The sequence below is a fragment of the Gobius niger genome, assembly GCF_951799975.1.
Source record: "Gobius niger genome assembly, chromosome: 23".
Classification (NCBI taxonomy): domain Eukaryota; kingdom Metazoa; phylum Chordata; class Actinopteri; order Gobiiformes; family Gobiidae; genus Gobius; species Gobius niger.
This window is the reverse complement of record NC_136874.1, coordinates 16841131-16859087: the sequence shown is the minus strand read 5'-3', so window position 1 is coordinate 16859087 and position 17957 is coordinate 16841131. Positions and strand designations below refer to the sequence as shown.

The window sequence follows — 17957 nt, the reverse complement described above, 5'->3', positions numbered from 1 at the left end:
GGCCGTCAGGGGCCGTAAAACCAACGCACAGCTGCATCCCTCAACGCCCTTAACTCCCTCATTTAAATGTGCATTTCCAAGGAACAAGCGCGTCTCACATCTCCAAAAAAGATGTTGATGACTTGGGCACAAATCGCCATACATTTTCATGAGCCGTCCCAGCGATCTGTGAGGAAATCGCCGGCAGCTATATGAAGATATAAATTGAAATTTTTGAGTGGGCGCGTCAGTAATTGAAATATAAAGTGGAAAACATGAAAGCCTGGCTCCGAGGGGGAATATATATGTGGCTGTTGTGGTGGACGGCGGCAGGAGAACTCGTGTTCATAAAACAAGGCTTTCCTGGTTTTAGAGAAACACAATGTGGATGGAAGAAAATCCATTCAAGGTCAGTTTCATAAAACAACGGTATTCTATTGTAGCTAAACTGAACATCCAAAATAAGACAAAAGTATAACATCTTTTTAACCCTGAATTGTTTATATGAATGGTTTTGCAGGTTTATTCCCTTAAAATGTGGAACAATGGGCCCATGCTGGATTCCGGCCCATTGTTCTGAAAAGCACAGGATATGCTCTGAAGCTAAAAGAATGAACTCTTTTCATGTGAGCAGTTGAGTTGACTGAGCAAGAGGCCAAACGCTGCTGTGGGCAGAGAGTGGCCCAGAGTTCCCGTTGCCATAGTGATGGCAGCTGAATGAGGGTCAAGAGGGTATAAAGCGCGTTCACTTATTTCAGTCAAAATGATGGAGGCCTTTGGCAGTGGGGAGTGGGGCGCCATTATCTCCACTGCGAATAATTGAGATGGGTCTATTTGAACTCTGACCTCAGCGTGTTGTGGTACACTCAGCCGTTTAATGCCCGCTAACGATCTGCTGCCCCGGTGGTGGCGTATCCAGAAAGCATTTATCCAGTTACAGCGAAATTTATAGAGAGGGTTTGGTGACCAACTAGGCAAGTAAAACTAATGAAAAACATTTAGGCTACTTATCTGTGGTGGAATTTGTAAAAAAAAAAAAATGACAATAGCGTGACATTAGCTTGATATTAGCTTGATATTAGCTTGATAATAACTTGATATTAGCTTGATGATAACTTGATATTAGCCTGGTAATAACTTGATATTAGCCTGGTAATAACTTGATATTAGCCTGGTAATAACTTGATATTAGCCTGGTAATAACTTGATATTAGCTTGTTGATAATTTGATATTAGCTTGATACTAATATGACATTAGCTTGATAATAACTTTATATTAGCTTGATAATAACTTGATATTAGCTTGTTGATAATTTGACATTAGCTTGATAATAATTTGACATAAGCTTGATAATAACCTGATATTAGCTTGTTGATAATTTGATATTAGCTTGATAGTAGTTTGACATTAGCTTGATAGTAGTTGGACATTAGCTTGATAATAACTTGATATTAGCTTGATAGTAGTTTGACATTAGCTTGATAATAACTTGATATTAGCTTGATAGTAATTTGACATTAGCTTGATAATAACTTGACATTAGCTTGATAATTATTTGACATTAGATTGATAATAACTTGATATTAGCTTGTTGATAATTTGACATTAGCTTGATAGTAGTTGGACATTAGCTTGATAATAACTTGATATTAGCTTGATAGTAATTTGACATTAGCTTGATAATAATTTGACATTAGCTTGATAATAATTTGACATTAGCTTGATAATAACCTGATATTAGCTTGTTGATAATTTGATATTAGCTTGATAGTAGTTTGACATTAGCTTGATAATAACTTGATATTAGCTTGATAGTAATTTGACATTAGCTTGATAATAACTTGACATTAGCTTTATAGTAATTTGACATTAGCTTGATAATAACTTGACATTAGCTTGATAATTATTTGAGATTAGCTTGACAATAACTTGATATTAGCTTGTTGATAATTTGATATTAGCTTGATAGTAGTTGGACATTAGCTTGATAATGACTTGATATTAGCTTGATAGTAATTTGACATTAGCTTGATAATAACTTGATATTAGCTTGTTGATAATTTGATATTAGCTTGATAGTAGTTGGACATTAGCTTGATAATAACTTGATATTAGCTTGATAGTAATTTGACATTAGCTTGATAATAATTTGACATTAGCTTGATAATAATTTGACATTAGCTTGATAATAACCTGATATTAGCTTGTTGATAATTTGATATTAGCTTGATAGTAGTTTGACATTAGCTTGATAATAACTTGATATTAGCTTGATAGTAATTTGACATTAGCTTGATAATAACTTGACATTAGCTTGATAATAATTTGACATTAGTTTGATAATAACTTGATATTAGCTTGTTGATAATTTGATATTAGCTTGATAGTAGTTGGACATTAGCTTGATAATAACTTGATATTAGCTTGATAGTAATTTCACATTAGCTTGATAATAACTTGATATTAGCTTGATAATAATTTGATATTAGCTTGATAGTAATTTGACATTAGCTTGATAATAACTTGATATTAGCTTGATAATAACTTGATATTAACTTGATAGTAATTTGACATTAGCTTGATAATAACTTGATATTAGCTTGATAATAACTTGATATTAGCTTGATAATAACTTGATATTAGCTTGATAGTAATTTGACATTAGCTTGATAATAACTTGATATTATCTTGATAATAACTTGATATTAGCTTGATAGTAATTTGACATTAGCTTGAAAATGACTTTATATTAGCTTGATAATAACTTTATGTTAGCTTGATAGTAATTTGACATTAGCTTGATAATAACTTGATATTATCTTGATAATAACTTGATATTAGCTTGATAGTAATTTGACATTAGCTTGAAAATGACTTTATATTAGCTTGATAGTAGTTTGACATTATCTTGATAATAACTTGATATTAGCTTGATAATAACTATATTAGCTTGGCATGGGAAGTGGTCTTTTTCTTGAATAGAAAGCACAAGTAGAAGTATTTTACATTTCACTGCTATAACTTCTAATAACTAAAACAGTTTTTGAATGTGGCGCTAATGCACAAGTAAACCATCCAATGACCCGATGTATGACTGAAATAATCATTGTCAGTGTGCTGTTTATGTCGTCTATAATTTATCAAGCTCACTGTGCAATGTGTCGGTGAAATGAAGGTTTACACAGAATAAAGTCAACACAAGGTGACTTCCTGCTTATTCCAACCATAATCCCTTTCAGTCACTGTTCTTGTTCTGCACAATTCACCCAAGGGCAACGAATAATGAGACAGAAATTCAACTTATGCTGGTTGTGGATTGTATAAATGAGAAGATAATGTGTAACTTTGACACTCTGACAAGTAAATAAAGTTAATAAAGAACTGTTTTTAATAAGAGGCATGTAATTCCAGGCGCTTTTCATGGAGAAGAAAAACATAACAAAACAAAAGCATAACGGGGCCTTCCTTGTAAAATCTAAGTATTTTCAGAGCCTTCATAGTAATATAATGCTCTTTTCACAAATGGAAATGAAGTAGATGAATAGACCAACGTGGGGCCAGTACACAAGAATGCAGTCGTATGCATTAGGAGTAGCCGTGTGCTCATTTTCAATTGTGAGCATAGCCTGCAGATACAAGGACTTTCATAATGCATTTCTATTATGCATGTAAAAAAGGATTTCATTGAAAGGTTTTATATTATTACTCAGGCCCATACAATAGTTGTGACCTCATTTTGAATTTGTGAATATCTGTCCCAGCATGTGTGTTCATGATGTAAAGAGATAATGGTCATGTTCAAACTAAAACAAAAGCGAGCAGGATGAGCCGAAAGATGGAGTCTGTCAGATACACATATTCACTGTGGTTACATAATGAAGAATCTCTCACCTGTTCAGACCAGAACATGAAAACCTGACAGATTTTATTGGGGGGTGCGATCCGACTGGGCCCATTGTGGTCAGATTCGAGCTGCATAGTGACTAATTTGATTGGACTAAACCTTAGTCCTGCTTTTTATCGAATCCAAGCCACGGAGACGGCTCATCGTGTGTGATACATGTCACCTGAATGTAAGTCATGTATCTAGCTTTGTGACGTCAACTGTAGAGTTGGCTATTCCCGTCCACAAGCTTTTCATTGCATAGTGTCACATAATGTTAGCCTAAACGGCCTCTTTATTCATGTTTTAGGTGAGCTTAATCACTGGGGGAAACCCGGCGTAAGCTGTAGGTGTTTAGTTAAAGATCTGTGGGCTAAACTGGGCTTTACTAGAAACAACATAGCAGCCAAAGGTGAACCAAAATAGTGTGCGTCGCCATCAGCCCCCTGCCCCCTGCTGGCCGGGAGCTGCGCTGCTCCTCTGCTCCTAAAGGACATTCGGCTCAGTGTCATGTGACTGGGACAAGACTGGTTTGACACGTTTTGGGGGGAAACGGATCGTAGTCGGATCTTTAGCCTGGTCGGATTAGACTTCACATGTAAACAGAGTGAATCATGGAACACATAGCACATAGCTAACCCCATGTTAGCTAACCCCATGTTAAAGGGGGGGTTTTATGCAAAATCAACTTTTTCAAGCTTTACATCATGTTATTCTGTCATTCCCTCATTAAAAACATGCCTGAAGTGTTGCCTTGGCACATTCACATATTTCTGAGTAATCTGTAAAAACTCTGATGGCGGCCATTTTAGGGATAGGTTTGCCTGAGTCCTCCTAGGAACGCCCCCACCTCCTGGAGACGCCTCCGAGCTTTGGTCACCAGCCGAGTAACCAACCACTGCTCCTCAGCAGAACCCCCTCCCCACTGATGCCACAGACAGCGTGTGGAGGGGGCGTGTCTAAAGGCTCAGAGGTTCTTAAAGAGACAGAGGCCTATTTCAAGACATTCACTACAGCCATTTTGAGAGAGACATTTTATACAAGGCAGTTATTCTAATTTACTGCATTTACAGACCAACAGAAGGTTTGTCATCATTGTAGTGTGATATAGACTGGTGCTATGTGGTTGAAAAAAGCAGAACACTCCCTCTTTAAGAAACGTAGCAGCTTTTCAACCTTTGAAAAAGTCCTACACACCGTCCTCGATTAGATACAGTAGAATAGGTTTTAACAGGCCGTCTTACCGAACACTTTGAGATAGAGCTCCCTCTCCTGGACCCCGGCCTTATTGGTGGCCCGGCACGAGTACGTCCCTCCGTCAGTCTGCCGTATGTTCCTGATGGTCAGCATGCTTCTTCCCCCTTCCAAACGGCTCAGGATGTACTGCTCCGACGGCTCTAACTGCTGGCCTTTCCTGAAAGTGGAAAAAGAAAACAAATATATCACGCTGACCTGTTGCCCACTGTCAGCGCACGTCTGTAATCTCAGCACTTTGGCCGTCCTCTGATCCCTTAAGTGAACATCGCGCCGCACTCCGGAGTGTTTACCCAGACGGGAAAATTGTCAATAGTGAGCTCTCGTGAGTTTGAAGAGTAGTTTTGAAAAGTGTAATTGAAGTGACTATGGTTCGCCGGTTCATTTGCAGCGCGCCATCGTCAAACTTAGCACGTCGGGAGTTCTGGGGAAAAATGACAGTCTTCATATTCACGGCGTTGTTTGGTTATGGAAGGGAGAACTCTCTAAATTGACTGCAGAGTGGAGCTGAGACTGGGAACACTAATGTCTCTGCTCATTGGACCCAGAAGAGAAATTAGTTACGAAGATACAATGTAAGTGTAAGATTGATGTTTAATTTACAAACTTGGTCCTCAGAGACAAGAGTCAGTGTAACACTTCATAACGGGGCGTAAAGCGTTTACAAACACACGTTAATCATGAACCAATGCACAATTCATTACAGACTCATTATGAACAAGTGATGCACGCTCAGTGATGTTTGCAAAGAGTTTGCAATGATCAGGCAAATTGTTTTTCAACCTCTTACCTCCCACCTTAACCGAGGGCATTTGTCCAGTCTGGCTTTACCCAAATATAAAAGCTTTGTGAACAAAGCCACAAAACAGCGACGGAAATGAGGATGAAAATACAAGAAAAAAGTGACAATGACAAGATTAAAAAGTGATGAAAAAGCAAAAGAGAGCCACAAAGAAATGCCGGAAAAGCAACAAAAACACAATAAACAAGCGACAATAACACAACTGAAGTGACAAAAACACGAAAGTGTTAAGAACGTGATGAAAACACGACAAACTGCATTAAAAAAAACTACAAAAAACATACAGAAAAGATATAAAACCAGACAAATGGCTTCACAAATGTGACATAAACGCGGCGACAACGCAACAAAAAGTCATGATCAGTTTTGTTGGTCTTAGCTTTCAAATGAGGCGTTGCCAACGGATGAGGAACATGCTTCTCTTTGGTCCTCATGGCGGGGACCTGGTGGCCGTGGGCGACTCCAAAACACACTTGGATGTATTCTAACAGGATTCTAATGGGACTTCAGACCTCCCTTAAAAGCCTCCAAAGAGTTTTATTTTTCTAAAAATGCCTATGACTCGGGCCGGGTGACATATTTTTAGTAGTATTTTTACTTTTTGTTTATCAGCACTAAAAAGCCTTTTCAGTGCACCAGAGCCTGTCAATCCAGCTGGAGCTCTGTGGAGGCTCCGCCCTCCCCTGCTCTGGGAGGCTCCGCCCTCCCCTGCTCTGTGGAGGCTCCGCCCTCCGCTGCTCTGGGAGGCTCCGCCCTCCGCTGCTCTGTGGAGGCTCCGCCCTCCGCTGCTCTGTGGAGGCTCCGCCCTCCCCTGCTCTGGGAGGCTCCGCCCTCCCCTGCTCTGGGAGGCTCCGCCCTCCCCTGCTCTGGTCCCAAGGCCCAGCTTTAGATCAGCCAGATTCGCCACAAATCTTCTGCCCATAACAACATTCTGGAACTCTCAAAAAGACGCTCAAAGTGTGGTGAAGCTGCGCTGTGAATCCAGACAAAGTTTTCTCATAAGTTATTCCCACTGTTTAATGTATTTGTTTATTTGTTTTTTGTCCCCATTAGTTGCCACCGGGATAGCAACTATATAGTCTTCCTGAGGTCCATTAAAACCGTCATTTACTCCCAGTTAACAGCTTTAAAGTGCACAGTCATGATTGAAGGGGACATGTTAATAATAAAGTTTGTGAAAAGTAATGGTACTGCTTCTGTACCCACAGGGGTAAGTATGTGATCATCGACATAAATGACTTCATAATATAAGGGTCTCGGCTTCATCTTTTTGCCAATTTTATAAAAGAAGATCAGTAGCTTTTTCAGTCATCTCTTCTCAACATGCAGCCAGGAGAGAGTCTGGTGCAGGTTATCCTTCATGGACCGCGAAGAGCCTTTTTGTAGGTCTTAGCTTTCAAATGAGCCACTAAAGGCGGGGGTTAAGAGGGTGGTCTGCAGGAGGAGCCCCAAAGAGCGCCCGTATTTCACTCTGAGACCTTATAAGTGGGATTGGTCTCTTTTAAAACTCATCCGTTCAGTGGTTCCTGTTGCGGACACAAAAGTTCTCGTCTTTTGTCGACACAGCATATTGGACGTATAATTGGGCCGTCCACCTGAGCGTATGCAGATGAGGCCCGGGAGCGCCCCCCCCCAGTGTCGGTGTGAGCCGTCCTTGTTGTGAGCCATGTTACCTTGCCCCGTGGAGCATCCGCAACGCGTGAATCACAGAAAGTCTAACGACCTATTATCAGCAGAGTTTAAAAACACATTATTGATGCTTCTCCCACCGGCTGCACGGAATCGCCCGACTTAACCCTGAGTCGCGGAGCAAAATACTAATGTGCGCACTGCAATAAATAAAATACACAAACGGCAGCAGCAATCATTAAAAAGGCAAAACGGGAAGTGGTTGAAATGGAAAAGGATTATTTTTTTTGACCAGACGAGAAAAAGTATTACACAGAGTTCAGCAACAAAATAAATCAGGGGGTCTGACTTGTCAAATGTAAAAACAACTTCAATACAATACATGAAAGGGACTATACGGAGTTTAAAAATGTAAAAATGAAGTATTTTCCTCCCCCAACATGTTCCACCATGTCCTGATGTGTAGAATGAGCTCAGACCTGTTCACCAAAACTGCCTCTAAAATCCTGCACTGTCACTCAGAAAGGTGTTACCGTCATGCACGAGCTTAATATAGAAGCTGCAGTTACGCGTAAGACCTGAGGTGGCAGGAGTGAGTATAAAATGACCAACTTTCATGTAGTCCCTTTAACAGTAGAGGTAAGCCACATCATAGCGTGCACTGTTATCATGTTTGGACACTGGTGACTCACTTTTGTCTGCGTAGGTTTCACCCAGTTTCCCCTAGCACTAAAAACATGTACAATAGGATGAAGGCTCAGCATGAGCTCATCTACATCTGTCTCCCTCCCTCTTTTCCTTATGTGTCTGAGCGTCTGCAGAGAGTGAGACGCACAGAGTAGAAGTAGGGGAAATGGTGGAAGCTTTGAAAGCTTAAGAGGCATGTTGCTGCCAAACACATTATTAGCCTGAGTCTCCTGACAGTAAAAACACATGCTAACTGCACAGGCAGGAGCGTTTACTGTGATGGAGATGAAGGTGCAGCAGTTATTATAGCAATAGTATTTTATCTTGTCTTTCATGATCTTCCAAATGGAGGTAGTCTCACAGATTTAGGGTGAAACATGATTCACAATTCAACACATTCAAAACACTGTTTTGGATATTTTTCATGATATTTGTAGCACCACAGCGTATTCTATGTTATATGTATGGACACAGGCTATGGCTCGTTTGAAAGGGGAGACTCTAAGCTCTCCGTTGGTGAAAACTGTTTAAATGTACGTGTCTCGGTTCCTGAGAAATCCAAAGGGTTCTGAACCTCAAAACAGGCTAGTTTCGATCAAAATCATAGATTTTTTTCTAGAAACAGAGAAAACGGGGGTTTTATGAAACACTCTCCTTTCTGACTAACTCCTCTCTCCTCCTGTCTCCTCTCCTCCTCTCTCCTCTTCTCTCCTCCTCTCTCCTCTTCTCTCCTCCTCTCTCCTCTTCTCTCCTCTTCTCTCCTCTTCTCTCCTCTTCTCTCCTCTTCTCTCCTCCTCTCTCCTCCTCTCCTCCTCTCTCCTCTTCTCTCCTCCTCTCTCCTCTTCTCTCCTCTTCTCTCCTCTTCTCTCCTCTTCTCTCCTCTTCTCTCCTCCTCTCTCCTCCTCTCTCCTCTTCTCTCTCCTCTTCTCTCCTCTTCTCTCCTCCTCTCTCCTCTTCTCTCCTCCTCTCTCCTCTTCTCTCCTCTTCTCTCCTCCTCTCTCCTCCTCTCTCCTCTTCTCTCTCCTCTTCTCTCCTCTTCTCTCCTCCTCTCTCCTCTTCTCTCCTCCTCTCTCCTCTTCTCTCCTCTTCTCTCCTCCTCTCTCCTCCTCTCTCCTCTTCTCTCTCCTCTTCTCTCCTCTTCTCTCCTCCTCTCTCCTCTTCTCTCCTCCTCTCTCCTCTTCTCTCCTCCTCTCTCCTCTTCTCTCCTCTTCTCTCCTCCTCTCTCCTCCTCTCTCCTCTTCTCTCTCCTCCTCTCTCCTCCTCTCTCCTCCTCTCTCCTCTTCTCTCCTCTTCTCTCCTCTTCTCTCCTCCTCTCTCCTCCTCTCTCCTCTTCTCTCTCCTCTTCTCTCTCCTCCTCTCTCCTCCTCTCTCCTCTTCTCTCCTCTTCTCTCCTCTTCTCTCCTCCTCTCTCCTCCTCTCTCCTCTTCTCTCTCCTCTTCTCTCCTCTTCTCTCCTCTTCTCTGCTCTTCTCTCCTCCTCTCTCCTCCTCTCTCCTCTTCTCTCTCCTCTTCTCTCCTCTTCTCTCCTCTTCTCTCCTCTTCTCTCTCCTCTTCTCTCCTCTTCTCTCCTCCTCTCTCCTCCTCTCTCCTCTTCTCTCCTCCTCTCTCCTCTTCTCTCTCCTCCTCTCTCCTCCTCTCTCCTCTTCTCTCTCCTCCTCTCTCCTCCTCTCTCCTCCTCTCTCCTCTTCTCTCCTCTTCTCTCCTCTTCTCTCCTCCTCTCTCCTCCTCTCTCCTCTTCTCTCTCCTCTTCTCTCCTCCTCTCTCCTCTTCTCTCCTCCTCTCTCCTCTTCTCTCCTCCTCTCTCCTCTTCTCTCCTCCTCTCTCCTCTTCTCTCTCCTCTTCTCTCCTCTTCTCTCCTCCTCTCTCCTCTTCTCTCCTCCTCTCTCCTCTTCTCTCCTCCTCTCTCCTCTTCTCTCCTCTTCTCTCCTCCTCTCTCCTCCTCTCTCCTCTTCTCTCTCCTCCTCTCTCCTCCTCTCTCCTCTTCTCTCTCCTCTTCTCTCCTCTTCTCTCCTCCTCTCTCCTCCTCTCTCCTCCTCTCTCCTCCTCTCTCCTCTTCTCTCTCCTCTTCTCTCCTCTTCTCTCCTCCTCTCTCCTCTTCTCTCCTCCTCTCTCCTCCTCTCTCCTCTTCTCTCTCCTCTTCTCTCCTCTTCTCTCCTCCTCTCTCCTCTTCTCTCCTCCTCTCTCCTCCTCTCTCCTCCTCTCTCCTCTTCTCTCAAATGCCTAAATATATTTGTTTCAATTTTCAACGACAACATTGTTGACACGTTTTGAAACACCACGTGTGCATTTAAACAGCCTGGTTTTCAGACTGAATACTTTAACAGGATGTTTCTCAGCCGTCCTTGGACCAATTTTAACCATTTAAAAACTCAGACTAACACCACGCCCCCTCAGACTAGAAAAAGAAAAAGAAACACAATAATATATATAAAATGTCCAGATCGTGACTTTTCACAAGTTTATTTCACTTCTGTTCATCACAGAGCTCCCAAAACCACACGTAAGGTGTATTAGAGTGTCTAGTTTTGTAATAAAAAAATATTTTGTTTTGGCACTCAATGTGTTAAAAGGAATAAAATAGCTTCAAACTCTCAACCCCCACCTAAAACTGAGAGCCACAAAAAAGCGATAGGGTAGAATGTGTTTGGTTAAGGTGGGGGTTAAGAGGTTAAATGAAATAGTGGTAGTAATTGACTGAATATTATGCTAATGTAAAGCTGACTTAGAACCACGCCTTTAAAAGGATTTGTCTGGTTTAAAGTCCAGCAGCTGCTTCATCTCTCCTCCTCCTCCTCCTCCTCCTCCTCCTCCTCCTCCTCCTCCTCCTCCTCCTCGCACTAGATCAACTATCGCCAAGACGTGCAGAAAGTGAGTCCGGCGAAAGTTTGGGTCTGTTGTGGTGGCAGGGTGACCTTGTCTTGGGTCTCTTTGTTCCATGTCATCTCTCATTCTCCCAGCCTCATTGTCTCGGGGAAATTGCTACGGCTCCGTGGACTAGAATGACAAAACGGAAAAAAAAAACCCACAAAACCCACATCACAGACGCCCCATCTTGTAAAATCAAATTGGATTGTCCACGTTGCTCAATCGCGCTTCATATACAATAGGATGCCGCTGGTCAATAGTGATATAAAACGGGCTAAAGTGGCTTCTTATCGTCTGTGACTGGTCAGAAATAAGACCTCGAAACCACATGATGAATTTCACCAAATCTATTTTCCAATATCGTTCTGATTCTCGCTCAGGCCTCATTGCGTTTTGAAGATATTCAAATGTATATCTTTAAAATGAACCCCAGAGTCTGTGCACTGATATTGTTTACCTTTTCCACACTTCTGATAATGCCTTATGTGCGAGCTGGCTGTATTTTCATCTCCACCATTATGTGATTGAATTCCGAGCAGCTTCTTCATAAAACTAGCTGAGACCCGGCCTTCGGCCGGGCCTGGCTAGTCTCCACATTTGATATCCTGAGATTATGAGTGATGACAAAGAAATGTCCAACCCGTCACACAGGTCAGCTGTAGAACAGTGGTTCCCAGCCCATTCCAAAAACTATGGCCATTACAAATGTGTAAAAGAATGAATGCAAAAAATAATTTCAAACAAACCGCAATTGGAGTGTCTGATGCACCCGAGCTCCTTTCTTATAAACTACAACGACAATATGCGATGGTATATGCTAAACTCAGGGAATAGAATTCAAGAGACAGTGGAATAATTATGGATAAATATGAGGGGTTGAGCTCTAACGGTTTGGGTCACGGTGCAGGACCCGTGGCTTGGGGCATCACGGTAGTGCACAATAAAACAAATAATGAGTAGGTTTTGAACTGAAATAGCCTAATGATCGTTGTTAGACAGTATTTATAACCTTACAATAAAATTGGCAATGCTTTCAAAGCAGCTTTAGAATAAAATGTACCTCTGGGCTCACAATACGTGAAAGCAAAATAGAAAACAAATGGTCCAGCAGCAAAGTAAAAAAAAAGAAAAAAACAACGCAGTGCAGGCCATGCGCTCGTTAAGTTGTAGTTTCATTTTCGCGTTCACTCACACGGAGGATAAATCAGTCGGAGCAGCGCGTTTGATTAGAGGCTCGTGTTTGAGCAGGTTTTGGGCAGGAGATACTGAAACAAAGACACGCAGATGTGTTTTGGAGGATGTACCTGTACCTGTGCGGAGCGTCTGCAGCTGCAGTTTAGGGTGAGTGACGATGGCACACATTGCCCTGTTTGGATGCGCGCGCGCACACATACACGCCTGCGCACGCACACACACACACACACGCACGCACGCACGCACGCACGCGCACACAGCCCTGTCCGGATGCACGCGCGCACACATACACGCACGGACGCACACACGCGTACACACACAAACGCGCGCGCACACACACAGCGCCCTGTTTTGATGCGCGCACACGCACGGCAGTCTGATCTCGTGCACTCGCGTTTTTGTGACGGCGGGTTGTCCTCGGACAGCAGCACCGCAGCACCGCGGCTTCCTGGTCTTCCCAAACGGTCTCCCATCCCAGTCCTAACCAGGCCCGTCCCTGCTTAGCTTCAAAGTCGGTATGGGAAATAAACATGGCGGCGCCCAGGCGGCGGCCATTGAGATAGCGTTTTCTATAATAGATGCCCACTTCTCCTCGACACAAAAGCCCACTTTATCCCCGAGTATATTGAATTGCACACAGGCGGGGCGAGTTTCACCACCGTTGGGGGGAGAAAACTGAAAGTCGCACAAAAGGCCGCGAAGGAATAACAGCTGGAAACGAAAGGCGGCCATTTTGGGGAGAAAGGAAGGGGAAGGGAGCAGGGACCAACTGAAATATTAGCTTTGTCAGGAAAAGGAAACTGCAGGATGGTGGAATGATGAAAGATATGTAAAGGAATGATTCAGCCACAGCAAGTCAGCAGCAGTTTTTCCTCCTGCGACCTGCTATTGAATTGCAACCATTCCAACCAGTGGCGTAGCAAGGGCGCCCCGAGGCCCCAAGCAAAAGTTCACGTGGGGCCCTATGTGAAACACAATTTATCAGTCTTTTTAGCCGTTTTCTGGCGGAATATGAACTTATTCATGACATACAAATAAAGTCTTACTCGGATCCATATATATGTTTTTTCAGTCGTAGGTAGCGCTAGCATGTAGCATGCTGCTAACATTCTCCATTATTTATGAATCGATGGGCTTGGTGAACCACTTTGCTCCTCTCCATGTCTTTGTATCTTGGTGGATCAACATATTCATTATATAATTCAGCATATGTTCAACCTCTTAACCCCCTCCTTAACCGAGCACATTTTCTCCAGGTCGACTTTACCCAAATCTAAAAACTTCCTGGAAATAAAAGAGTCAAAATAGTGACAAAACGAGACATAGACAAGGGTCAAAACACAACAATAAAATGACAAAAAAGTGACTAAAACATGACAAAAAAACATAAAAAATAGCAACCAAACAGTGAAAAGAATGCAACAAAAACGTGCCCAAAAGGTCTTAGCTTTCAAATGAGGGGTTACACTGGTGTCTTGTCTGTAACATTCAGTGGAGAAGCTTCTAGATTTGGGTAAAGCTGAACTGGAGTAAATGTGCTTGGTTAAAGTGGGAGTTAAGAACTTAAAGTAGTTTTGGAGTAATTATATATATGTTTTCCCTCTGACTGCTGAGAACATGACCATATATGGGCGAGACACCTGCTGTATATTATGTTATATTATACAGAGTAGAAACCATTACCACTGGTGAGTGGTGGAGCCATGTGTAAATGTAAGTCCTCTTCTCATTAATAATGAACATTAAGAAGCCATCACTCACTAAAGCAGGAGGGGGATAAATAGCGCCAGAGAGCTTTAGTGGTGAGATAATGTAACTGCAGCAACTTAGTCATCAGGACAACTCTTACCAAGAGACTATTCATGTAGCTGTGCATAATGAGCCAGTTCAGGGGGGCCCAAGCAGCTCCGCCCCTGCTCCTAACCTTACATCACTTTACAGATGGTTTCATTTTCCAGCCAGTCATTCAAACATATAGCTGCCCCGGGGCAACATACAGAAACCATGGCTCTTGCGGCCTCTACAACCAATGCCAAACACACATTGACAGGTTAGCTAGATCGTCCCCACAGAGACGATGGCAGCCCCACCGGGGGAGAATGCACCAGATTCATAGACCCATGGCTGTGGTTTCAGAGTGAATGTATTTCTCTCAGTAAATAATACAATACGTGACACTAGTCAAAAATCCTGCGCTATTAGAATTGAGTGTAGCAACAAAGAGATTAAAAGTTGACTTTCCTCTAAAACAATTTCAACAACAAACAGCCGTGTTGTTTCAGAATAAATGCCGTGTCGTATAAATGTCAAGAGCGGCAGTTTTAATCTAAAGGAGCGTCCGTGCATAACAAAGAGGAACACTTAAACACGCTGAGAGACTGACTTTCTGCCGCGCTGAGACTTCGCAAAGACAGTCGGAGGTGAAGTCAGGTGAAGAGGGCACACGGGGCGATGTCTGCTGTTACATCACTGTTTATGTGGAGACTTCAAGATCCTTTGGAGGTTGTTTGAACATAAAAAAAAGAAACAAAAAGGTAAGAAAAGTGTAGGAGAGGAGAAATCTGCTGTACGTCTGTTTGTTGTTGTTACATTTATTTTACACGCCGCGTGTTTCTCCACACACAGGTTTTGTTTTCAGGCCCAATGCCTGGAAAAAGACCTAAGTGTGGAACGTGTTGGCGTTGAATAAATGTAACCACAACAAAACAGCTGTGCCTCGAGTTCCTCCTCTCCTACTTTTATCTGCTGTTCTGCCCGAATCTCCTGAAGAGCATGTGGTTCTGACTACGCCGAACACCCTGAGCTCCTCTGGCTCTTCCTCTCTTTAAAGGGAAGAAGAGCTTTGGACATGATCTGTGTTTCAGAGCAGTTACATGAACAAGGGGGGTCTGGTGTGTAAACCTGACACTGGACTTCTGCCTGGGCCGACTGTAGTCAGATTAGATCTATATGTAACATCTTATCTGAATCAGAACCCCGGTGACGCCAGGAGAGGCTTTCAAAAGCACTCGTACAACCAGACGCCTCAGAGCAGCGACAACAAAAGCCTCCAGCTGCAGGCAAGACTGTCAGGTCTGTGAAGACACAAACTTCTACACACGTCCAGAATCTATCGTGGACCTATGTAAGCTTTCCAAGCATGCTGGAATAGTCTTGCTTCAATCATATCATCATTAAAAATATTATGACTTGATTGTGATTCTACTGTATACTTTCAGATAGAGCTGGGCAATTGATCGAATTTTTATTTAATCGCAATTTTAATACAGGTCGATCATGATAATCGCGTGGTGTGTTTTAATCGAGGAGAATTGGCCTGTCCTGTCACATTCTGAAAAAAAAAAATCTGCACGGTGCAATGCTGCAGCGCCTGTCAGGTCAATCCCAGGGAAACACTCGGCCCAAACAAACAGGAAGCACGTATGACACATGCCGCAGCATGAGGACCTGATGACTTTAAGAGTAAAATCAGCCACAAAGTCACGCTAACCCGTCAAATGGGCAAAACAGAAACACATGAGGAGCCTCAGAGGACCAGGACGATGGGGGGGGGGGGGGAGTTTACCTTCAAAGGGGAAAACTATATGGACTATTTCTGAGGCTGCAGCGGTGGATTACCTGGACTTTAACCAGTGAATTGTAAGTTTGATCTTCTTTTAGACTTATAAATTTAGTATTTGTTTATGCACAGTAAGTTTCACTCTGTAAGTCGTGGCCTCGTGAGGCTCTGAAGACAAGCCATGCACCAACGAGGGATAGTATTGTGATGAAATGTTTAACTGCTGTAAAAATATAAATGTAAACAGCTCAAATAAACAGCTCAATCAATCAATCAAAAACATTTCCCTGTTTTGCGTCTCCTTTGCAGATGTGTGTGTGTGAGTTAGCTGCACTTTTCTGTTTGGCCGCAGCATCTGTTTACTTGTAAGTCCAGGAAAGACCACATTTATTGTTTTTTTTTTCCGTTAAAACAAAAATAATCAAATTTTTTTTTTCCAAAATAACCCAGCCCTACTTTCAGATCTGTCCTCAACATTTTAATCCATAAACCTTTCCGCACTCAATATGTATTTATCACACTGCCGTAGGTTTCCTAGCATGCTTTTGTTCAGAGTAGTGGCATATCTTTTGTTTTGAACATGCTAAAAGACACACAATACAACAGAGGAAATGCTCACTGTAGCTTTGTTTGTGAATCAGACCTCATCGTTTGAAATGACATTCCAAATGATGCTAAACGTTGGCACTTGGATGCACGTCATTTATACGAACACCCGACGAGTTCAATCTGTGCTGCTCCATTTTTCAAAGTCACGGGCCATACGGCACATGTAAAGTTCGGAATAATTAAAATCTCTGTCTGTCGTGTGATTGGACGTCTGGCTGTGTACAAATACTCCCTGTGTTTCTCTGTCACGCTGCGACGTCATTAAAACTGCATTTCCTATGGCCCCCCCCCAGAACAAACAGAATGCTTATGTCTATAGACCATTTGCAAAGTGATGCATTGGCCTCGCACTCTGCCACACCGCGGCGGCGCTCGGAGACCCTTAAACTCTCATTACAGTCGGCAGTGTCACCAGATACAAAGCGAATGCACTTTTCCTATACAGAGGAGCATGCTAACAGGTATAGATACAACTATGATCAGCTCACACATCAGCCTCCTGTAAATGGATAATGTGATGGGTGTGTGTGTAGTGTGAATGTTATCGGTCTCACTTAGTACCACTTTATTCAGTGTTGTTATAAGTGTCCGTATGTCAGAGATACATAACGTACTGAGAAAGGCAATCAGACTATACACTTTCATTAACTGCTGTCTCTCGTGAGCTGGAAACACTTTGACCTCTTCACAACACTGTCATTTTCTCACTGCTGTATCAAGTGCACACCGTATCTTTGTGTTTGTATGTGGAGCTGTTGTTGCGTGTTTCTCTTTTCGGAGTTCTTTGATTGGAAATAGCGCAGGTGCATTCTTATTGATGACATGAAGCGATTTTATTATAAGCCGCAAGGTTAAAAAACGCGTGGAAAAAGTAGCGGCTCACAGTCTGGAAATGACGGTAGTTCTTTAGCTCAAATGCCGGAGGTGACGACCGCAACTTCCATCTTATTCCTGTGGAGGTGATCACAAATCAATCAGTGTTTTAAAAAGTGTGTTGTGCAAAATGTTACTGATGATGGGGTCGGACTGAGCACTCACAAAGAAATTTTTAAATGTTGTGAATGTTTTTTTAGATCAGTTCTTCTCAATTATTTTCTTAGGTGACCAATGAACACCACTGAGCAGGAGCACAGCACTGTGGGATCTCTTAAAGGGGGGTATTATGCAAAATCGATCATCATGTTATTCTGTCACTCCCTCATTAAAAACATGGCTGAAGTGTTGCCTTGGCACATTCCCGTATTTCTGAGTAATCTGTAAAAACTCTGATGGCGGCCATTTTAGGGATAGGTTTGCCTGAGTCCTCCTAGGAACGCCCCCACCTCCTGGAGACGCCTCCGAGCTTTCGTCACCAGCCGAGTAACCAACCACTGCTCCTCAGCAGAACCCCCTCCCCACTGATGCCACAGACAGCGTGTGGAGGGGGCGTGTCTAAAGGCTCAGAGGTTCTTAAAGAGACAGAGGCCTATTTCAAGACATTCACTACAGCCATTTTG

The 17957-nt window shown here is 42.8% G+C and overlaps 1 protein-coding gene across 4 annotated transcripts in view; it reads right to left on the bottom strand.

Annotated features, from left to right (window-relative positions):
• Positions 1-17957, bottom strand: part of LOC306981751 (neural cell adhesion molecule 2-like) — a 453723-nt gene that overhangs the window by 85421 nt on the left and 350345 nt on the right. For all 4 annotated transcript variants that reach the window (XM_079581397.1, XM_079581398.1, XM_079581395.1 and 1 more), the window contains exon 7: positions 5108-5277. In XM_079581397.1, coding sequence (XP_079437523.1) covers positions 5108-5277 — 170 coding nt within the window. The remainder of the gene's footprint in view (positions 1-5107; positions 5278-17957) is intronic.